Source organism: Melanotaenia boesemani, chromosome 13, assembly GCF_017639745.1.
Source record: "Melanotaenia boesemani isolate fMelBoe1 chromosome 13, fMelBoe1.pri, whole genome shotgun sequence".
NCBI lineage: Eukaryota > Metazoa > Chordata > Actinopteri > Atheriniformes > Melanotaeniidae > Melanotaenia > Melanotaenia boesemani.
In genome coordinates, this window is record NC_055694.1 from 26,923,174 (window position 1) to 26,947,057 (window position 23,884).

General features: G+C 38.8%; 1 protein-coding gene across 2 annotated transcripts in view; it reads right to left on the reverse strand.

Moving 5' to 3' along the window:
* Positions 1–23,884, reverse strand: part of LOC121651830 (plexin-B1-like) — an 89,718-nt gene that overhangs the window by 18,549 nt on the left and 47,285 nt on the right. The window contains exons 6-25 of one of the 2 annotated variants that reach the window (XM_042004252.1): positions 20,334–20,462; positions 16,558–16,658; positions 16,337–16,469; positions 16,058–16,214; positions 15,417–15,525; positions 13,961–14,069; positions 12,856–13,614; positions 11,083–11,181; positions 8,841–8,963; positions 8,394–8,487; positions 8,094–8,263; positions 7,717–7,868; positions 7,521–7,626; positions 4,815–4,951; positions 4,488–4,661; positions 2,301–2,535; positions 1,953–2,195; positions 1,610–1,786; positions 1,374–1,522; positions 1,155–1,255 (exon numbers count right to left, since the gene is read on the reverse strand). In XM_042004252.1, the coding sequence (XP_041860186.1) occupies positions 1,155–1,255; positions 1,374–1,522; positions 1,610–1,786; positions 1,953–2,195; positions 2,301–2,535; positions 4,488–4,661; positions 4,815–4,951; positions 7,521–7,626; positions 7,717–7,868; positions 8,094–8,263; positions 8,394–8,487; positions 8,841–8,963; positions 11,083–11,181; positions 12,856–13,614; positions 13,961–14,069; positions 15,417–15,525; positions 16,058–16,214; positions 16,337–16,469; positions 16,558–16,658; positions 20,334–20,462 (3,457 nt within the window). The remainder of the gene's footprint in view (positions 1–1,154; positions 1,256–1,373; positions 1,523–1,609; positions 1,787–1,952; positions 2,196–2,300; positions 2,536–4,487; positions 4,662–4,814; positions 4,952–7,520; positions 7,627–7,716; positions 7,869–8,093; positions 8,264–8,393; positions 8,488–8,840; positions 8,964–11,082; positions 11,182–12,855; positions 13,615–13,960; positions 14,070–15,416; positions 15,526–16,057; positions 16,215–16,336; positions 16,470–16,557; positions 16,659–20,333; positions 20,463–23,884) is intronic. The other variant, XM_042004253.1, reaches the window with a different exon arrangement.

The window sequence follows — 23,884 nt, forward strand, 5'->3', positions numbered from 1 at the left end:
CACACCTTGTGCAGGTGGACCTTGTGGGTGGCCAAAGAAAGCTGAGCACCATCACTGGTGGAGCCGCTCGGGGCAAGGGGGATGATGGCATCTTCATCGTCATCATCATTAACATCACCAAGGATGTCCAAATTTTGTCCTGCTCATACTCCACTCTGTAGCCAGCGTCCTCCTCATAATCGAGGACCTGGCTAAACAGAGGGAAAAAAGCCACATCGGGGTCCTATACCATGTCCCCGCAGCAAACACTTGCTGGGGGCTTTTCATTGGATTTAATGCTGGGCTTCATTGCAGTGTCGGAGAGGTTAGGGCCAGCTTTTGAGGTTGTCGACAATCACAGGCAACGTTGCAAGAGCGGCATACCACAGCGGTGCTTGCAGGAGCTTCGGTCCGTTAATGATGCCTGAGCATTACATAAGCTTTACACCCATGCAATGGAGAGAGGATGAGGGTCCTTCCCCAAGATGGTCAACTTCACCCAGGTTCTCCTTAAAGGAACCTATGGTAGCCATTATGCTAGTACACCCCCGAGAGCTAATACTAACTGACTGAAAACCGCAGAAACGCAAACCTTGCTTCTGGATATAATACAACAGGAGCTCAGCCACAACACAATAAAAATCATCCATGTATTACACTATTTGTCGACGAAATAAGAGTACAGCCTAAAACCTGGATTCAGAGACTACCTTGACTACTACATTGGCGAACTGTTAGGCAGATGGTCTGCTTGCCAGAGGGCGCTTCCCATAATGAGATCCTGACCAAGGTTTGAAAGATAACTTTTCTTTCTTTTCCACTTCAACTTTTATTGTTTTCATCATTTTAATATTAATAAGCTATTTCAACATTAACTTAGTCCTCAAACAAAACAAAACATGTCAGAAAAAAAAAATGTCTGCAAAGATTTGGGGAAATTTTTCTGTAGTATCACACTACTTTTTGGTTTGTTTCCTTTTAATTTCATTGTTCTTTTATCCACAAACCTGACCAAACTTGTGTGGTTAGAACAACATTTTAAACCCAAATTAATCAGATCGCTTGTGTTTTGCATTTAAGACCCACAAAATAACTCAATGCATCTATTTATTCATACTAGGAAACCAGTAATGTCGAGCCCTGTAAGTTGAAGTCAGTAGCAGAGTAGACTGTACCTGTGAACTCCTTCTTACAGCGGTCCCTGACACTGGTCTCCAGGTTCTCCAGCTGGATCTGCACCTTCTTGTAATCCCTCATGGCCTGTTTACTCTTTCTCCTAACACACAGCAACAATGCAGTGTTCAAGTACAGGACTAAAGAAATACCAGCTTAATAGTAAAGGATGGACTGCAATTATTGCAGTGTATTGATGACAGCAGTGTTTTGGTGGTTACCTGTATATGAGCACTATGATGAGCACAATCAGAGCCACTATGGAGGCTCCCACCCCAACTCCCACCTGGGCCTCCAGAGGAAACGTTGACTGTGGCAGGCTGTCGTACTGCACTCTGCCCAGGGAAAAGTTCAGATTCCCCATTTTCACCTGCAGGCACAATTACAGGCTTTTACTAAATAATAAAGGAACAAAAGAAATATTGTTATAACTTGATTTTTTTTTACTACTACTCACAGTAAATTCTGGCAGGATCTCCATGCCATCCTGACTTTTAGTGGCTGTGACAGAGGGCTGATGGGCTGGTGGTTTACAGTACAAATGGTTGTGTGTCAGAGTTATCACTGAGCACAAGCCTTCCCCGATCCGTGCCTCCACCTCCTCTTTAGTCATGGCAAGATCCAGATGCTCTCCCTGGCAGGGAAGATCATGTCATTCAGAGTAACTTTTCTAAGTTTCAAAGTTTATAGAAAAACATCGCTGGTGCATTTTTAAATTTGAGGTCAAAGTAAAACCAGAGAGTGGGGAAGATCGAAAGAAGGATGATGGGTGAGCTTGGTCAGCGGTTATGAGAACCCACCTCAACAGAGATGATGCTGTCAGGTTTGTGGTGGTATGGCTTGCTCAGGTCGTTCCGGTTTAGCTGGTATAGCTTTGGGTTGGGCTCATAGCTGAAAGCTTCGTTATTTACAGTGCTGAAGTTAAAATGGAGGCCATCCAACAGGAAGTGAACTTTCACCCTGGCTCCTGTGGCCTCTGGACCCACAGCAGGGGTTGGACACAATATAAGAGAGGAGTTGCTCACTGTGCAGTGAGATTCGTACTGGAGGAGAGGACAGGGACGTTTTTATACTTAAAGCAACAGCTCTAAATTTAGTGTACACAGATGAGAGGTTTTCTCTGTTTTGCAACAATCACTTAAATGTACCTGTTTGACATGACAGAGCGCACCCTCGGGGCAGTTTGTCTCTAAAACAATCCTCCTCCATCTCTTAAGAGGGCCCTGGTGATCATGTCCTCCATTCAGCCGTCCTCCCTTCTTCCTCTTGATGCTTCTTCTCCGTCTGGGTGGGAGAGCATCAGGAGGACTGAGAGTGACTCTCATTTTTGGTTCTTGGACCACATCCAGGTTCTGACCGGAAACTTTGATGATCCTGCCTCCACTGCAGCACAAACGTGGGGAAAAATGTCAAATTTATCTTAAATCATTTCTAGGGCTTCATTTGTTTTTTTTAAAGCTAGATTTCTATGTTACACAACACTATAAAAACAGATGTGCAGTTTTAACCCTAAACAATTTTAACTAAAAATGGGAAGAAGCTTGGAAGCATTTCATGTCTTGGACTTTCGAGGCCAATCCCATTCAGTATACAATGACAAAGTTTTCATCTGCACACATGCAATCTGGTAAATATTAGGAGGTTATATGACTATATCTAGTAACCAAATTGAGAGATGCACTTAATTTTTCCCGCTGTAACAGTGTTGTGTAACAAATACAGCACATTTTGCAGAGAAATCCAGAAATTTTGATAGAACAAAAAATAACATTTGAATTGTAGAAGAAACAATGTCCAACAGGAAAAAAAATCATGGGTGGCGATTCATCAGGTTTATAACTTGTCTGAAGTTGACTTTAACTGCAGTATTATTTGCCTGGAAAATGTCCCAAATAGTTTGAAAAAACAGGAGAGATTTCAGTGACAAATATCACTTGCAGGAGACTAAAAAAGCAATATAAATGGCTAAATAAAGTGTCTCACACATTTTGAGTAGACTCAAATAATTTAAGAAATTTATGCAACGGTCTTTCAATATCACAAAAAAGTCCTGGGAGAAATAGAAATCCTATTCTTTTTTTCCTCCTCTACTCTATTTTATTTGGAAGGCAAACTGTATCTGGGCATCTTTGCTTGTTCTTTGTCATATTTTACCAAACTGAATGACCTTTGTGGAGCCAGACAAAGTGGATGGACCCCTAAATCCCTAAAGGTTCTAAATATCCTCTGCAAAAAAAAACAATATGAAAATGAAATATTCAGGACTTTTAGTACTGCACAGGTCTAAACAGATATAAAGAACCTTTAGAGTCTGAAAGTATTTTATTGATCATGTTAACTTGTTTTAAATGAAGCAACAAATGAAGGTCATTGTTTGTCATTGCACAAGTATATAATGTCCCTATTATTTATGCCAAGGGTGTCCAAAATCAGTCCTCAGCGGCCGCTGTCCTGCAGGTTATATATATCTCCTGCTGCAGCACACCTAAATCAGACTGATGGGTCAAGATGCTTGGGCAGTACTTGACAGCTAGCTGTTGACAAGAGACATTTAATTTGAATTGAATTTGGAGCAGGGAGACATCGAAAACCTGCAGGATTGTGGCCCTTGAGGACCTGAGGTGGGCATCCCTGATTAATAAATTTTTTAGTATTTTTAGCAGCTCAGAATGAACCATTTGTATCTATTTGCCAAATCAGGCACTTCTTCACATAAGAACAGCATGAAAGTCACAGAGAGAAAAGTGCTGCTCGAACAGAAAAGGAAAGTGGAGGAAACTGTGGAGGAAACTGTGGCTGTTAATGGTGCGAGATTTGATGGAAAAAGTTTGATGGAGAAAAAGGCAACAACGTGCGAATCTGCCTCATCAGAGAAAGCATGAAGAAAATAATTATTCTTGATGAAAAACATACTCTTTAAAGTGACACTAAATATGCTTGTTTTCCTCTAAGAAGATAATAAAGTCATCCAATATGTTGCTTGATAGTGGGTGGATGGCATCTCATCTGATTTCCAACCCTGACTTCAATTTGTGTACATACTGTATGTACAATCTCTTAGCACCATTTATTAGGTGTTGATATGTTGACATTTAAATGTCGAAATGTTTATCTCTCATCATGTATTTCGAGGTGGTATCTTTTACAGTTCTGGGTGCATTTATCGTATGACTGCATACTTTATCTGCTTTACACTACTGTAATTATTATTTTTACAGCAATCACTTATGTGTTTCTTTGATTATTTTACACCCTGGAAGGAAGCTCATGACATAGTTTAAGTTTTGGATTTACAATCTTTACTCCATTCAATACTTCACCATCAGTTCCTGCACCTGAGAAAGCTTCTGGATGGTTCAGCCTTTGTGATGTTGGGGTTGGAGGTGTACTGATACATCAAACCCTGCAGATGGCGCTCTGCTCCTCCAAATCGAACCACGACGTTGTGTTCTCCTGTTCTGTTGCTGCCTCTGGTTTGACAGATGATCTGATCCTCCTGGACATTAAGCCTGAGCGGAGGAAGATTTATTTATTTATTATTTATTTATTTTATTTTAATGCACTTCCTGGACTTTTCTCACACAAATCAAAAGCACTGCCTGTTAACACAAACATATTCTTCTTCTTTTTTTTTTGTTTAATAGCCCCTTGGGGACACTTACACCAAGCAAGGCACTCCTCCGATGAGGACACTGACTTCACTCGGATGTCCAGTCCGTAGTCTCTGACCTCTGATGGTGAGAGACGAGCCCCCCACCTTGGGTCCTCTTTGAGGGAAGATACTGCTGACTATGGGATCCTGAAGATGCACATGCAGGACAGGAGGAAGTATGCAGCAGATGAAGCAAAGATGCAGGAGACACAAGAAAAAAAGAAAGAAAAAAGTCTAATCAATAATCCAATACAGAGAGTGTGATTTATTGAGGCGATAAAACGAAACACTAGGGCATTCTGGGAATTCACTATTAGGTTGCCTCACAGCCAGCTCATATAACAATTAATCTGGCTGTCACTTGGGTTAATTAATTAAAGCTGCTGTCAAATCTACAGTCCTTTCACTGTTATGTAAATAAGCAAAAGAGTTGTTACTTTATGGCATGACAGTAGTTGACTTACATTTCAGTCTAATTAAGACAAGCCTCAGGGGAAGCTGCCATTTCCATAATTGGACAATTATCTTAAGTGAGAAAGCATAATTTTTCTTCTCCCCTTAAAGTCTTGTTTGTGCATGATTTCTGCTAATGTTACATACGATCGCTGACACATCACAGCCGTACCTCATTCTTCAAAAGAAGCATTTCACCGTTGTTTTTGAAGATACCAAGGGACTCTCCTTTCAGCGAGGTCCTGGTATGTTTGTTGCAGTCCACACCCAAGGCCCATTACTATGTTCTCAATGTGTGCAACTGAACCAAACTCGGGGGAAACACGCCAGAATTCAAAGTAACTACTGCCTTTGAACTGGGTGTGAAAATACCCATGAGATGACTTTGTGTTGGAAATGCTTGTTTAATTGCTTCTGCATAGTTGCGGCTGCAGTTTCTGGAGATAACTGTGTTTATGGGTGTTTAAGCAAACCACTTACTTTTGATTTAATTGTATGTTAGTAACCCCTGGTTAAGGAGATTAGCAGATTTTCACATGTACATATACAGTACATATACTCACTGGCCATTTTATTAGGTACACCCGCTCAATTATTGCTAACACAAATAGCTTTAGGTATACATGGTGAAGACGACTTGCTGAGAGTATCAGAAAGGAGATTTAAGTGACTATGAACGTGGCATGGCTGTTGGTGCCTGATAGGCTGGTCTGAGTATTTCAGAAAGGACTTTCATACTCAAACATCTCTACTGTTTACAGAGAACGGTCCACAAAAGAGAAAATATCCAGTGAGCTGAAGTGTCTGGACCAAAATGCTTTGTTGATGTCAAAGGAGAATGGGCAGACTTGTTGAAGATGACAAAAAGAGTAACTAAACTAACCACTGGTTCCCACCAAGGTATGCAGAATACTGTCTCTGAACACAAAACACGTCGAACCTTGAAGCAGATGGGCTAGAGCAGCAGAAAACCACACCAGGTGCCACTTCTGTCAGCTAAGAATAGGAAACTGAAGCTACAATTCACACAGGCTCACCAAAAATGGACAATGGCAGATTGGAAAACATTGCCTGGTCTGATGAGTCTCCATTTAAGCTGCTGCATTCAGATGGTACGCTCAGAATTTGGTTTAAACAACATTAATGCGTAGATCCATCTTGCCTTGTGTAAATGGTTCAGGTTGCTGGTGGCATAATGGCGCAGGTAATATTTTCTTGGCACACACGGGGCCCCTTCATACCAGCTGAACATGGTTTAAACACCACAGCCTGAGTATTAATGCTGACCGTATCCTTCTATTTGTGACCACAGTGTAGCATCTTCTGGTGGCTACTTCCAGCAGGATAATACATATCACAAAGCTCAAATCATCTCAAACTGACAGTACTCAACAGTAACCAGATCGCAATCCAATAGAGCATCTCTGGAATGTAGTGAACAGGAGGTCCAAATCTGCAGCAGCTGTGTGATACTATCACAATATTGATTAATCACATTTTTTGTTTATGTTGATTTATTTTTATAAAAATCTGGATTGTTTTTTCTCTTTTAAACGCACCACAAACGCTCTCCTTGGGCTTCCATAGTTAGAAGCAGGTTCACCCTCCCTCCACACCAGAACGGTGTTTGTTTTTGAGCCATCACTCACACCTGGAATTTAGCTCTGAATATAAACGCTGAGAGAAATGCTGCTCTCTTCAAGACGCAGAGCCCACAAACTCTGATTAAGAGACGGCCAACAACAGGGCAATTATTTCTGCAGTGGATCCCGTATAATAAGGATCCAGATGGAAAGCGATCACGGATGCAGTTGTGTTGCATATCTTTATGCAAGATTTATACGGTGGAAAACTTATCAAGTTATTTACTTTCCCTGCTGTCATCCATTTAAATAAATAGATAAATAAAACAAACACATTTTACACGCAAAAGCTTTAAGTTTGAAGTTGATTTAATAAGGTTCATTATGTTTTTAAGAAAGAAACGGAAAAAAAAACAATTAAAATCTGAAATAAGATTTGGTTTGAAAAAAAATCTGAGATTTTATTTTTAGGCCATTTCGCCCAGCCCTTGAAGTGATCATCTCTCTACATGTTCAATTAAATAATTTGTGTACTGTTAGGCTACACTATGGCCACAATAAAATGCTCCCAAATGGATGAGTAAAGAATAACAGTATGTATCAGTTTACATCAATCCTTTTCCTGAAGTTTCTGGTTAACCAAGACTATTCTTGTGCCAATCTGAGCATAGTGTTTTCACCTGGAAGCTGAAGATCTGAGCTGACAGCCCGACTCCTCCTCCTCTCACTTTGACTGAGGCATGGCCGCTCTTTTCCCCTCCGCTGCGTGTCGTTTCACACACTATCCTATGAGACAGCATCATTAAACTGTCACTAAAAGGAAAAGACAGGGGAGGCCCACAGCAGGTGTAGTTGAGGTTTGTGCTGATGACTTGCCTCGATGAGACTTCATATCTGCTGTGGATGACACTGCAGGCGACTCCAACTATTGTGACTGAGTTCTGGATGTCTTCAGCTCTCTGGCCGAGGTTTGAGCCGGAAATTGTCACCAAGGTCCCTCCCTCCACAGGACCAGATGCAGGGTCCAGCTGGAACACAAGAATACCACATAAATGAGGTCAAAGCACTTTGTTGTAACAAACCAGTCAGTAAGCAACAAGCTGATGACAGCAGGATATTAAAAAGGATTCAGTCTGTATTAAGAGTTTTTGGAAAACAGTCATACTTATTGCATTTATTGGTCACTAACTCCAGTTTCCAATAAATAAAAAAAAATAAAAAATAAAAAATCAGTTTAATACAAGAAAACTTACAAAATGTATGACCGGAGCAGGGCAAGTGTCTTTGATCTCATCAGTGCAGGAACCCTGATAGACACAGCGAGAGCTGGTAGCATCGCCACACCAAACACAGCCATACTTTGGATCAGCAGTACGACACCGACTGCAGTCTGATCGACCCACAGAACAGTTGAACAAAGTAACTGAAGCAAAAAAGGAGATGGTGTGGAAAGAACAGCATTTAATGTAATTTAGTCCAATTTTATATGAATACTGTTACTTCTATCACATAGAAACTCAAGCTAGCAGGAACAAACAATGACCAGAACTAACCAAACAGATCTTCAGCGCTGTCAATGAGGAAGTTGTTTTTTCTCCTGACACTTATTGTGGCTTGGTATTCTTCCATTGGGAGGGAATACAGATACTGCAACAAGGGGAGCAATAAGTGGTCAAATCACAATAACCACTATATGCATATAAGCTGACTGTATGCAAACTAATGTGCACCTGATTATAAGAGTTAATAAAACATATTTACAAAGGGAAACAATCAAGATGATGGCAGTTTATACGTTACATTTGTTAAAAGTCCACTGAAAGTCAAACTTTTCCTCTTTTCATAAAGTAATACCCGTGTTGTAAATATACATGGATTCTAACTATCATAATTTGTGTTCAGAATCGGTAGAGCTCATAAATTGTTCAAGATAGTGGAATTAATATATAATTTAGCCTTTTTGTTATTATTTTAAAACCTTAGGGAGGATTGTTCCTGACCTGGTATGGTTGACAGGTGATAAAGAAGACTGAGGACTGAGTGTCATCTGGCTCCACAGAGGCCTCCACCACCACTAAGTGATTCTCTATGTCCAACACACACTCGTACTCCAAATTCTCATCCTGAACACAGCACATATGTTAACAAACAATGACACATTCATCATCAAATAAGCATATTGTTATAACCCCAAGCTCAGGCATGTTTTCTTTTTTTTTTAGGCTAAGCACTTAGCAACGGCATGACTTGACTCATGGCAACATAAAGATTCTTGGTTTTCTTCCTTTTGTACCGACCTCCCATTTGATACATTGGGAGTAGAAGGAGGTTTTGTAATTCTAGACAGAGTTGTGTGTAAGCACATATTCGTCGGCCAAAACAGCAGCAACATAAATTGAATTAAGCTTTTGTTCATTCAGATGTAGAACAATGTATTTAGGCAAACAGAACCACTTCCCATAGAAAATCAAAGTTTGTTACTATATGTATAAAGCACACCATCTATCAAATGCACACCCCTTTTCTCTGGCAAACCTTACTTTGCAGTAGATCTTTTGATCAGACCTAAAATTTTGTCTGTGAACTTCTGAAACAAGCCCATTGCCTTAAAAAAATGAATTAACTGTGTCATAGTCTACATTCAACTCGGTCCCTTGAGGGCTACTTTCCTGCAGGTTTTAGAGGTTTTCTGCACCAACACACCTGTTTTAAATTAAACAAATCCAACAACCTATCACAATCTGCACAATGACCCATTAATTTGATTCATATGTGTTGGAGCAGGAAAACATCTAAAAACTGGAGGACAGTGGCCCTCGAAGGACCGAGCTGAATAGCCCTGGTCTAGACTGTCTTTAAGAGGGAGCACAGCTATAAACTAATGTGTCTTACCATGGATTTAGCATCCCAAGAAAAGAGACCAAACTTCTGAAGGCCACTGCAAACCCTATACTATGTGTTCAAAAGCAGCAAAGTAACAATCCACTTTTATCTGTCTATATTGTGGGACCAAGCTCTTGTCTAAGAATCAAGCAATGAACCTCTAGTTGGTGCAACTATGCGACTTTGTCAGCCTCAATTTCTAACAGTCTTACTTTGAACTTCATCCGCTGTACTTTTTCTTGTAACTCATGTTACAGTCAATCAAGTCACACTTTCACTTGAGAACTGACTCTGGACCTGGTACAGCTACTAGCAGGAGAAAAGAAATTGAATTGAAAGAGCATGGAAGGAGTCTTAATTCAACCATCAACCTCATCATTTACATCCGGTTCCACAGAACCACCCTATGTCTAAGCCTTAGACTATGACTGCCCACTTTTTTCAGTCAGTTGATGTCAACACAGCAGGCACTCTAGAAACATCAAGCTACTATGGTGAAGATAATGCATTAAATTGTAACTCCATCATCATCCTCTTAATCAGATCCTTCAGCTCTTTGTTCACAAGTTGTTTGGGGTAAGAGATGTAGAAATGGGATGCCACCTAAGCTCATACAGCTTTCTGATCAAGACAGAGACTTTCCAGAAACTGCTCAAATGCTTCTAACCAAAACAGCTACTCACAGCTGCAAATTCCATTGCCACACTGAAATTGCCAAACAACTATACTTCACCTTTCAGTCATGAGATTAAGTAACTATCACGGACAAGCCCTCAATAACGTTAGTACTCTGGCTTAGCCAGAGGAGATAGTAGCATTAAAAGGAGGTAGTAGCATTAAAATCAGGATTATCTGCTTAAGGAAAAAAAAATCATTGATCAGTGGTAACCAATGTTTATAACAAGAAAAACCAAGACAATTTAATATCTTGTTAAGAATTAAATAAATATTTAAAATAAAAGAAATAAATAAACCAAACCATAGTTGTTTTATCCACTCCTGATACAACAACCTGCCTAACTCAAAAGTTGGAAACTTCCCTTAAGGCACAGCTAACTAGGCAAATCACCAGTCTGCAATAATACACACAACCTAGATATGAGAAAAGAGAAAAAAAATACAAGACTGGACTTGGAGCTGTAAAACACATTTTAACTTTTTTTATTTTTATTTTTAGCATCAGCACAGTGCCAAAACTAAGGATTAAAAAAGTTGAAAAAAAAAACACTAATTATAAAACAGCTCCTTTCTTTCCAACTCTGAATTGCCTGCCTAAAAATTAATATTCATATTCAAAAATAATAAAGCCAGTTTAGTTTCAAACCAAAGAGTTGTCAACCTCACAAACTGTTACATTACCTGAAACAAGTTTAGGTGTTGGCCCACCAGTGTGATCTTCCTGTCCACATTGACAGGGAGAAGAGTAGAATCCTGAACTTTCTCCACACATGGGCATTCCTGATAACACATTTTTAAACATTATAGTTTAGCCATATTTGTAGACCTACATCTGAATGCATCTATGAAGGCCTTGCTCATCAATCACTGCTATTTAAACAGTTGTCCTATGTTGTTATAAATGACCTGTAACAGCACAGAAAGATGTTTTGATAAAACTAGTTGCTTTCAAGTTACAACAATAAGCACGGCTTCTGTGTCCAAGGTGTTTTCCAAGATATACATAGAGGTTTAGATTCTTTCACATTTTCAAATTTGAACAAGAATCTTTGTATTAAGACAGTGGCTAGGGACACCATCATGACAAAGCTGTTACCATTTCCTTTAAATGAGAAATTAGAATAAATCATGAAAATGAGTGCCAGATTATCGTTTATCTTAATCTTCTAAATCCAAACCTTATAATGGGAACCATGCATCAGGGAAAGCAGTATTCACCTCTTTTCTACCAAACTAAAAAATTAAAACAAAACATGAAACTAGAAGCAAAAGTAAGAAAAAAAAACAAAAAAAACAAAAAAACAACTATAATATAATATGATGAAAATGAGATGAAAATGTAGTTCTCCCTTAGCTTGAAAGAGGAAATGCTGAGTTAGCGAAACATTATTACCCACCAGTAGCCCTAAGTGAGTTGACCAGAAACGATGTAGAAAGGACGGACGAGTCAATAAAACCAGTCAGGTTAATGCTTTAAATTACTCAGCTGCATCTTTACATTTAAGATGACATTGATTTTGGGTCAGTCAGTGCAGGATTTGTAGACTAGAGAGCCTTAAAAGAAGACTGCAATTTCAGTACTCTGTGTAATACACTAGAGTGTCTGACCCTATATTAAAACGTTTAATTTACCTTAACTTTACACATTTTGCATTTTTGGGGACTTGCCCAACGCCCTGACACCCTGCTAATATCTGTTTATTAAGCATTGGCTAAGGCATTGTCATTTTAGCATAAACATTGTAATCAGAGCAAATAGCCAACATGGATCTCTAGATGACCAGGATAACCAGAGATAATCTTAATTGAAAGAGTTCAAAGTCTAATTGTAGGTGGACCAAAGTATATTTTAGTAAAACCATATATAAACCACTTGTTTCGATGTTTTATGCTAAGCAGCACTAAGCTAACTGTAGCCTCATCATAAGCTGACAAATGTGAGGATGATATTAGGCCATGTAAACATGCGTATTTTGATTACAGGAAATTTTTAAGATCAAGATTTTTACTGGCTGTCTGTAACATTTATATATAGACTGGAAAACCAGGATTTTTAGCTTCCAATTTCAGATACTGATATGTGTACTGATATATCCCTTTAATGTGACAGATATGCACATATTTTCTCTTTGTTTACACAGAAAAGTCAGACTTAACCAAGATAGCAGTAGCGCTAACCTTGCTAACAGGCTATTTAATATTTGATTATAAATGTACAGTTACAAGCCAATTATTTTAAAGGGAGAGAAGTATGAAAAGGTGTTGTGTAACAACACACAACCCAACACTAATGCAGCCAGTTTTGAACTAGAGCCAGTTGGACCTTAAGTTAGTGCAGCATCTTTCAAAACAAAAGGGATTTTTGTTAAAGAATGGTGAGATCAGTTTTGCATGTCCAGGATATCACTAAGAAACATTTTTGCCCTAGTTCCAAACTTGAACCTCTCCACTCACCAGAAAATAGGAATCAGCTGAAGAATCAGACTGGGGCTTTGCTGCAGATTCAGAGTTGAGGTCAGTTACAGTTTCAGGTAATTCTGTAATGTTGAATAGATAGACAACAGATGGACTCGTTTCAGAGTCCACCTCAGTCTCTCCCTCTGAGCTCTCCCACCCATTCAGCCAAGGAGGTGAAACATTCTCATTAGAAGTGTCCAGAGGAATGGCTTTCTTCTTGTCGCTGATAGAGAGGCCTATTAAAGGAGCCACTTCACTAGAAGTAGTTGAGGTTATCTCAGAAGAAGCTACTGGTTCACCAGATGGCTCTAAATATCTCAGGAGAAAGTTTACATTACTAGTGCTGCTGGGCAGTTTACTGTGGGGAGTTTCATCTGTGATACTTAAAGTGTCAGTATCCACATCCTTTGAAGAGCTTCTAGCACCACCAGCAGCTTCTGTTATGCCCTCCACATTGGAGAGAAATCCATGTGTGGCAGGGGCATCGGTGTGTGCAGGGGTGGCTCTGGGAGAGATCCTGGCAAAAGGGGACGTTGTGGAAAGAGTAGCTGGTGTGGTGGATTCAGCATAAGGGGTGGTAGGGGTTTCTGCAGTAGTGGTAGTTGAGGGGACAGCTGCCGTGGTGGGGACAGATGTCTCAGTGGGTGGTGGTTGTGTTGTTGTAGTGGTTGTTGTTGCTGGAGCAGTTTGGACAGGAGGAGGTGATGGGGTTGGTTTGCTGGTGGGTGGTGGGATGGTGGGTGTTGGTGGTATGAACTTGATGATGAAGAAGTACAAGTAAGCAAGTGAGGAAAGGAGGAAAGGAGAAAAAAAGAAAAAAAAATCAAGTGGAAAACAAAATAAGGACAAAAAATTGTATGCAGAAACATTATGAAACAACTCAGGAATGATACGGAAATAAACGACAGTTTTATAATATAAATAAAACAGGTACTAAGAAGAAAGTAAAACTAAACCAAACATGACATGCTCAGACACTGATGCACAGCATGGTGCAGAAATCAAGCTGACACTGTTTCCCATTGAATATACAGCACCTGAATTCAGATGACTCTCAATAAAAATCCAAAAGTTTTCACTTTGAGACTTAATGATGACTCACATGTTGATTGTAGATGGTGACTCCTTGGCTACAGGTACGCTCATGTGTGCAGACATGTTGATGGATACACCAGTTACACCCCCAGCGACTGCTAACACACCCTTGGCATCTATCAGAGCAAACACCGTCAGTGCAATGTTAGGGTTTGAAAGTCAGAAAAGCCTTCTGATGTCTTTACAGCAATCATAGATTGCCTAAAGGTTTATCACCCACAGTAATGTAGAAAGGAAAATACAGCTCTATTTAATTGTAAAGCTTTCAGAATCACATCATAAAAGATCATCAGATCTTTTTCAGGTCTTAAAATCAGGTAAGTGTTGCCTCGGATTAAATAAAACATAATATATTGTCATTATTTAGCTAAAACTAAGGCAAAGTGCAGCCAGATTGTTATAAAAAACATGAAGTATACCCCATGATTCAATAGCGTGGAGATCCACATCTGCATAAAAAACTTAAAGTAATGATTTCCTTTATGATGTCATTGATTTTCACATTGCTGTGGAAAAAATTTGGTGCTTCAGTTTATTGAGGTTTGTAGCACTGGTATCTGTACAGCTGTTTTTATTGTCCCACCACAATCTTTCAATCAGACTGAGGTCTGGACTGGATGGAGCATCTTGATCATTTTCCTTTTCAGTCATTCTGTTGATTTGCTGCTGTGTTTGGGATCATTATGGCAAAGTTGAACTGTCAAACATGACAACTGATGTATGACTATAGAATGATTTGGTCCAGAGGATTTCACAATTGCCTCAATATCTGCAAGATGCTCCTGTTGTGCAGCTGCAAAATGACCCCAAATGATCACACCTCCACCACCATGCTTTACATGTAATATGAGGTGTTTGTGTTTATAGGTTGTTTGGATTTGCCCAAACTTGTGCTTTATAAAGTGACATTATCACTTTGTTGAATGCTGGACAGGGGAAAACATTTAACATTCTAACTGAGGCCCATCAACACTGAGAAGAAGCTCTTAGGTTTGGTGCCTTTTATCTTAATGAACAGTCTGACCTTGAGGGGAAACTGCTTGGACATCCACTTCTGGAAAGTCTGGCAACTGTCTTAAATGTGTACTACTTGTGAATAATCTATCTCAATGCAGAATTGTGGACTCCAAATTGTTTGGAAAAAGCCTCATAATCCTTCAGATTGATGAGCAGTTACTTCTTCAAAATCATTGCTGATTTCTGTCCTCCTTGTCTTTATGAATGCTTTTTTCACACAACTGTACACTTGGCTTTTCTGTTTACATTTACCACAAAAAAATGACCAATAGTATCCACTCTGTACTCATATATGTTCAAAGCGGAGAAGTACATTTAATCTGCATGTTGTCTGAAGAGTAACATGGTTGGAAATCTTGAATTCAAAACAACTTCATTTTAACTTTATTTTTAACATGTCTTTCCATTTGTTGAATTAGATATCACAATCTGTTAAATGTACTCACGGCCTGCGCCCAGAAAGTTCCTGGACCAAGCTGCAGTTGTAGAAGGTGAATTCTGTTTCTGCTACCGTCACGTTAATGAAACGCAGCGATAGAGTCACCATAACAAACTCTGCATCAGAGAGAAACAGGCTGTAAACTTCACATGAACGGATCAAAGTTGGCATTGTCTTTTTTTTTTTTTACTTCTTTAACTCCATTAAATACAGATATATATATCAGTATATAAAATTACAGAATCTTCAGGCAAGGATTTGATTCCAGTACTGAAAGCTCTCCTTCTGTTGTCTGTTTTCTTTGTTTTCTGTTTATAGTCACATTTTAGGTATTTTCACACAGTTTCTGTGGGCAGCAAAAGAGATAAAGAATAAAAAAAAAAACTCTTGCTAATAAACAATTTCCAAACTACTAGATAACAGGATGTCTTGGCTCAGATATCTGTTTACCCAGATAACCACTGCATCAGAGGCCCAGAAACATTGGCCACTGCCCAGATGTAAAATTGGTATAAATTATAAGTTCAGTTATTTGAATAGGAACTAAAACTGTTAAAATGACCATACTCACTGCCCTCAGTGTTGGAAGGGGTTTGATAACTGCAAAACATATGTAAGATTTGGTATAATAATGGTCTGAAGACTCACCATCTCCTTGGCCAATGGGGGGCAGATTGCTGGCATCAGGGGTAGAGCATATCACACCAGTAGTGGTGAGTAAGGCAGGAGTTTCTGTGTCATGAAAGAAGCAAGAGTACGCCTCTCCTTGTTTGAGACTGGGGAGGCCTTCTACTGACACTGCAATCTGAATGGGAGAAAACAAAAAAAAATATTTATATGGAGATAAATGGAGACATAACTGACTAAAGCTGGCACACTAGTGAAAAAAATCTCCTCTCTTTTGCCCCAGTCTGTCCCCTGTATTACATCAGTTTTCTCTCCACGGCTGATGTTGTAGAGGCTGAGGTGCTGGATGCTGAGGCACTGTTGTGTCTGGTTGAAACTCCACAACCACTGGCCCTGCACAGACCCACGCTGGCACTCCCATCGCTGGCCACAACTGAAATACCAGATACAGAGACGATTCAGGTGAGAAAGGCAAGGTGAGAAGCAGCAAAGCTATTCACACAAGTGTATTAAAGACTAACCGTCCTTCCAGAACACACCAGCCACAGTACGGGTCTCTGGCCAACAGACAGGACGGGCAGTCTAAGTGATCGCCACATTCTGCCACCGGACGCTTCTCCACCTGAGCGAACAAAACAAAACAAAACAAAAAAACAAAAACAAAAAACAGATGAGTGAAGACTTTTAATCAAACACTGATTTACCTCAGTGTTTTATGACCACAATATTGAATTACAAACTGAACATCGCTTCTTTACTGAGCCACATCCTGAAGAGCATTTCATTATTTTGAGATCCTTATGTAGTGTTTTTTTTTCTTACTGTTTTTAATAACATACTAAATGAACCTATAACCTTTAATGCAGACTGCAAACACCCATGCTTTTGACGCTGAAAACCTGCTTTCAGTATTTGTGTTGCCCTCTCATGCTGCCTAAAGAAATTTTACACCAAATAAGAAGAAACGTTGAACACAAACCATTATTAAAATAAAAAGAAAAAAAGTTTAGCTGGGTCATACTGCTTTTTTTATTTTGTTTTTACTGATGGACAAAAGTCTAAATGCTGGCTACTAGTGACTATTTGCAGCAGAGAGCAGGATTTCCTCATAACTGTGTATATGGATGTTTACCATTATGATATATCGTATTCATATTGTATTGTGACCATTCTAATAATTAAAATAAACTAAACAAAGCTATTCTTGAGTTGCCCCTAAACCTTACTACAGAACTATGGCCACCAAAAACAAACTAAAAGGGAAAAAAAAGAAGGAAAAAGGGATGCCCTTGTCTGAGTTACACAATTAAATATTTTTACATGATTATGTTTCATATGTTTTTGTGCCCCACCCTTCCATTAATAGAAACATATATGCATACTCATTTTGTGCATATTGCTATATGCCACTGGTTCTCAAACTGGTGTCGGGCCCCCTGGCCCCCTGGCCATGACAGGGATGGGATTGCATGGGATGCATGGGATTGGGAAAATGTAGCGGACAAGCTAATGTTTTGACAACTTGGGCTCTTGGGAACATTCTTGTCCGCACTCCATACCACTTGTTGGCAGTAATGCACCAATTCGTTTTTGCAAACCGCCAAAAAATATAAGAAGAAGAAGAAGAACCGCTGACCAGAGATCAGGGTTTACTGAATACATGGAAGGGAGAAAAGAAAGAGATAGATATGGAGAAACAGGTAACAGGGATGAAAGGGGGCAGATGTCTTGATCTTGCTTTAACTGCAAATGTGTTTCTTATTACATCTTCCTCCCGTCTGAGTGTTATGAGTATAGTAAGTTACATAGTTAGTGGACACATTTGGGTTGGATCTTGACTACTTGGGGCACTTCCAGCTTCTTTATGGCCCATGTTTGGATCAAATATTCTTTGTGCTCTCCTTATTTGGCAGTATTAGCAACATGATAGTAATGTTACTGTCACAAGGATCAATAATGTTAAAGTTAAAATGTTTTAAAACAAAAATATTTTATGACCTGCCAAATTCTACAGAAATAACAAATACTGTAAATAAATTTACAAGACAGCTGGCTCAGTTTCTGACAACAGTTCTGATTACATTAAGAGCCTTGGTAGCTTTGGCTGTGCTGACTGGAGTGATAAAATTAGTTCTTGCAAATGGGAAGTGGTTAATCCCCACATTTTTACATAATAGATTTATAATCTGTCTAACAAATATATACACATATTGCTGAATATGATTATGCTCCTTGTGGTCATGTACAAGGGGTTAATTTTTATAATACAGGGCCAAAGCTTTGCATATTTAATCATAAACATGATTATCATGAGTGACTGTATGTAAAGTGCCCTGCAATGATGTTGTGAACTGGCTCTTATACAAATAAAGCCAAATTGAACTGAACTGAATTTAACTGAATTGAACTGAATTGAATTGAATTGAATTGGGTTCTCCAAAAACCTTTGCTGTGTTTTAGGCCATTGTGACTCCAATTTGTCATTCTAATGGTCTAGACTTTACAGTTTACTGCACAAGAGTTCCAAATTCACCCAAATACCTTCCACAGAATTAACTGGGGAGTGAGTGTAATAGCAGGTCATTTTATTTAATTTTCCATGAATTATTTGGGTTTTTATTGTGCTATAACAAAATTGTATTTGCACTGTGACAACTTCTTCTTCTTGGGTATTTAGAGCAAGTTCCCAACCTTAAATCTCTGTGCTTTTGACTCATGATGGCACACTGACATTAATTAAAGACATTCCTGGAGCAGTCATTGCCCTACAGCTCCCCGAAGTTGAGAAACCACCCTTCACAACATTTTTTTTCCAGCTTGGACCATCACATGACTGCTGTGTTTGCTTTACTGCACAGCATCACACGCCAGCAACGGGATATCAACACACTGGCTTTTTCGGATGTGCACTATGGCTGATTGAACAGAGCAATGCAAGGCTTCATTACTGAAGGGTGCCGAATTCAAAGTGCAAAAATCTGCCAAAGTTCAGTGATGTGACTTTAAAGAGACAGTTCACCCAAACTATTAGATTACTATAGCATTTCATTTTATCACAAAGTTTGCAATCCTGCTGTATTTCATGGTAGTGTTTTTCATTAAAAACCATGTGCTAATTAACTTCTATGGCAGCCACTCAAAATATTGTTATAACGTCTTTATAGTAATTGTTTGCTCTAAGTAGGCCTTAAATTAATTGAAAAAAACTATGCAGCTGACTGCTAAGGTCAATTTGCTAATTAGTAATATCTAGCTACCTACTTTATGTTTCAGATAATGAGAGCTTTATGGTTCATTATTCACCTATTTTTACCTGTTCATTTGCTTAGTAAGTGAGACTGATTGAACCATGTTGCTAGAGTAGCTGAAACAATGACAATGATGCTAGTTTCTTTTTTTTAATCTAGGTTAATCTTATAGTTAAATCTTAACTTTTTCAAATTAGCAACATTGGCTACTCACAGGTGTTTATTTAGCTAGATGATACTTAAGACTTTAACAAATTTAGCTGATAGATAAATTAAACTCTGATACCAGTAAAGACTGCTATAATAAGCCTATATATTCCCTTATTCTGTATACAAACAATGACATACTGGTTGTGGACACTTACCTGAATTATATAGTACATTTGAACCCCTGGTATGAGTCAATTTGCTTCCCAGACACTAATATTAGTTTTAAGACAGGTGTGATGCTCATAACAATACTTTCTTTTTGTTTTGTTTTTTAAAAAATATGTTTATTTAATACAACTAAGGCTTCAGAGGTGTCAAGGTGTTCAGTGCCCCAGGCCTGACACAAATTATTCAGTGTTTATCAGTTTCCCATATTCATTTCTCAGCATCTACAGCTACCCACACACACTCTGTAGGGAGTGTGCCATCACAATAGAGGCCACTTTTACTGATCAATACCATTGTTATGTTTGACCTTACACCTCCTGCTGACAGTTGTGCCCATCTCAGTAGGATTCGTGACTTCTGACCTCAACTGCCAGCTGGCTTTTCTCTTTTCTTTTATAGTGTTTGACTCTTATTCTCTTTGAGAGAGACACAGCTTGAGGAAGTATCAAAGCCTGAAAAACTCTGACAAACCATAAATTGTCCGAAGATGAATTACAGGCCACTTTCAGTTTTGTGTATAGAAATATATTGTGAGACATCTGGCTGAGTGGCTGAATGGGGAGAATGCCATGTCTGTTTATACATCTGTTGCGTAATTCAAACATAAAACATATGAAACGTGAAACCTGCTACTATTCCAAACTATGTCAATGTGGTCATTGTGGACTTACAATAGTTTTGGTCATGATGTAGATGTGTGATCCACGCTGATCCAGTAAAAGGTCACTGTTGATGGGTGAGTTGGGATGTATTGTTGTGTTCGCATATACCTCCACAACACCATCTTGGCCAAGATATACCTGGACAATAACAGAAAAACAAAATAATACTTTAGCCAGCATGGTAAATATCTTCTACATAACAAATATCATGGACTTATATTTTTACAAGAAGATGAAAATGTATTTTATAAGATGTGTACTCCTCGAACTGCAGGACTAAAATGTAGTTTTGCCAAAAAGCAAAAATAATGCAAAAAGATCACCTTCTCCAGTATACAGCCCAAACACAAATCAAATCACACCCGCACAGGATCACAGCAGAAGTGGCCATGAATGTGATTACCACACAGTCAAATCTAATATGAAGCACAGGAAGACACCTCTGGCTTAAGTGATTCCCAGGCCTTCAAACTCTCATGTTACCTCATGGTAATGAGATCACTGCAGACAGAGCAGGGAATCCACTGTCCCATTAAGGATGCTATCAACTCATAATGGTAACTAAAGTTGCTCTGTAACGCCTAGTGCATGGGGTGCATGTTGCCTAGTGAACTTTTAGGCAATAAACACTGTTATGCGTGTCATAGCTAGTGTTTTACATGTCTGGCCTAACATTCATATGTACATATAAACACAGTGTGCTTATGTTATCATTTCTATGTCCTTACTGGCTGTTAACTGAAACTGCAAAGTAATTTAAACAATCAAAGAAATGCAGGAAAAAAAATCCACAGCCTACAGCTTATGCTGGGTAAAATCCATTAGAACATGGCAAATTTGCATCCATGTAACACTAAACATTTCCAGTGAATCTTGATCAGTTCTGCAGGCCAGTTTAGAGGCATTTCAGGTTTTTTACACAACATTCTACTAACATTATATGGACTTTGAATTGGTCTCCCCAGAACTTTACTACTCTTTAACTATTCTTTGTGAGAACAGCTTGGGCTTTTAGGATTGTTACATTATTCCATTTTTTTTTTTTTTTACAAAAGTAGTGAATCATGCCCAAATCATGATGATAGCACCACTACCAAGTTTCATAGATGGGTTGATGTTCTCATAGAAATGCAGTTTCTGCAAATAAAAATTGATTTTTTGAGGTGTAGCTCAACTGGTTGCACATCCAGCACATACAGAGGCTTCAGTTCCTCAGCCCCCCAGGTTTGAGTCCTGGGGCCCTTTGCCACATGTCATTCCCCTCTCTTTCTGACCCCTTTCCTGTTAATCAGGTGTTAAAAAGAGCCCAAAATTCCCTAAAGAGAAAAAGCTTTCTACAGTACCTTATTACTGCTTCAATGTTATTTTAGTTTTTGAAATTAGAGGCTCTCTCACTGAAACTACCATGTAAACCATTATTGCTCAGTATTCTCCAACTGGTGTACTCATGCAAAGTAACATCATGAAATGTCAGAGGCCCCCAGTTGTTTTGAAGCTCATTTGCGGCCTCACAGTCCACTACACATTCTGCGCCTGAAGAGTTCTTTGTCGATCGGTCACTCTCATGAAGGATAACAATGGAGTTCAAACTCTTTAGGGATCTTTGTCCATCATGTTAAGCATTAAAAAACATTTTCTGAGGTTCCTCTAGGTCTTTTCCTTTGTCATGACGTACTCCAACTAACATGGATTACCTATCACACCTGTCATACTGATAAATGGAACACCCTCAAACCTGATTGTCAACACATGACAGAAAACACCTGACCACTTTCATTTTCCAATCAGCTGATGACTGGTGAGATTCACAAGCCTCTACCACATACAGGTGCATCTCACTAAATTAGAATATCAACAAAGAGTTGATTTTTCTTTATGATCATAATTTACAGGTAATGAAACTCACAATTCAATGTCAGAAAATTAGAATCTTAAGACATAAAAAAAGGATTTTTAACAGTAATTTTAGAGAATCTGTGGGCTGTGTGTGACTTGATAACACAGCCCTGGTGCAAAACATGGATACATTTCTGAAAGTACCAAAGGGCAAACAATTACACAACAACGGAGATTTCAACTACCAAGAAAAAAAGACAACAACATATGATGAGGCATTTCTTGTCCTGGGATGGACCAGGTAATGTTCAAGTAAAGGTAATGGTCAACAGTGGGTAATGAAGAGAGACCACAATGTGCTGTATGTTACAAAATATTAACATCTGACATAGGGCTGGGCGATATGAGTCAAATATATCTCGATATTTTTTGCCTGAATCACGATATATGATATATATCTCAATATATCACGATCAGCAGCACATGTGCATTAAAACAGTTGACTAAAATTAAAGTAGCTTTATATTAAATTAAATGCTCCTAAAACAAAATTTGTGAAAAATACTTTTCAATGACCATAACAAGAATACAGCTGTGCAAAATGCAAAAGAAAAGATGCTTTCAATTCAAAATAAGCTAATTCGATATAAGCATCATTCCCTCATTCTATATCGCATCTGATAAAATCTCGATATATTTGAAAATCTCGATGTATTGCCCAGCCCTAATCTGACAATATGAAGCCAAACAAGTTAAACTTTAAACTTTAGAAATAAACTACTGTCGTATATAGCAGATAGTAGAGCAGGGGTAGCCAACTTCGGTCCTCGAGGGCACCAATCTGGCAGGTTTTCCAGATTTCCGTGCTCCAACACACCTGACTTAAACTAACAAGTCATTGTGGAGATCCTTATAGGCTGTTGGATCCATTTAATTTGAGTCAGGTGTGCTGGAGCAGGAAAATCTGGAAAACCTGCCGGATTGGTGCCCTCGAGGACCGACGTTGGCTACCCCTGTAGTAGAGGCATCCATGATTCATTATGCCACTGATATAGTTTTAACCATAGTTAAAGTAGCAGCCAAAAAACTAATGACTATTTCGAGGCACATTTCTTATTTAGGTTTTTTTGGTTAGCATTGGGGTGCATGTTGTAGCGAGATCTGGGCGGCTTAACATTACCGTTGTCAATGAAAAGGGGGCCCTGCAGAAAAGGTTTCGGAACCCCTGAATTATGTAATTATATTCATCCAATAATATAGAAAGTCTTAAAGGATTCATAAACTTGCAGGAGCATAATATGGAAGAAAAAGTTTATTTTTTGTATTCAGAAAGAAGATTCTTCTTTTAGAAGATTTTTCCAACTCAGACTTTTCTCCTACACCAGAATGATAATAACAGCAGATTTTTTTACACGTATTATGGATATGGAGGGCGCAAAACTTTCTTGCAGGCCTTTGATGAACTTGGTAAATGTTCTTATTCACAGTTAGATGTAAAGTTCTTAGTCATGTCTGAGTGCCTACTTAGGAGCTGGAGCCAGGTCTTGATCTGCTTAGCTAGCCTGTCTCTCCAAAATGCAAAAATCCATGTAAAGATCAGGATATATCACTTCAGAATGTTGCATGAAATGAGTAATTCAAGCATGCAACTCCCTATTAGCCTGCCATTTTGAATTTTGTTTGATGAATGAATCCAACAAAAAAGTGCTGGTTAATGTATATGC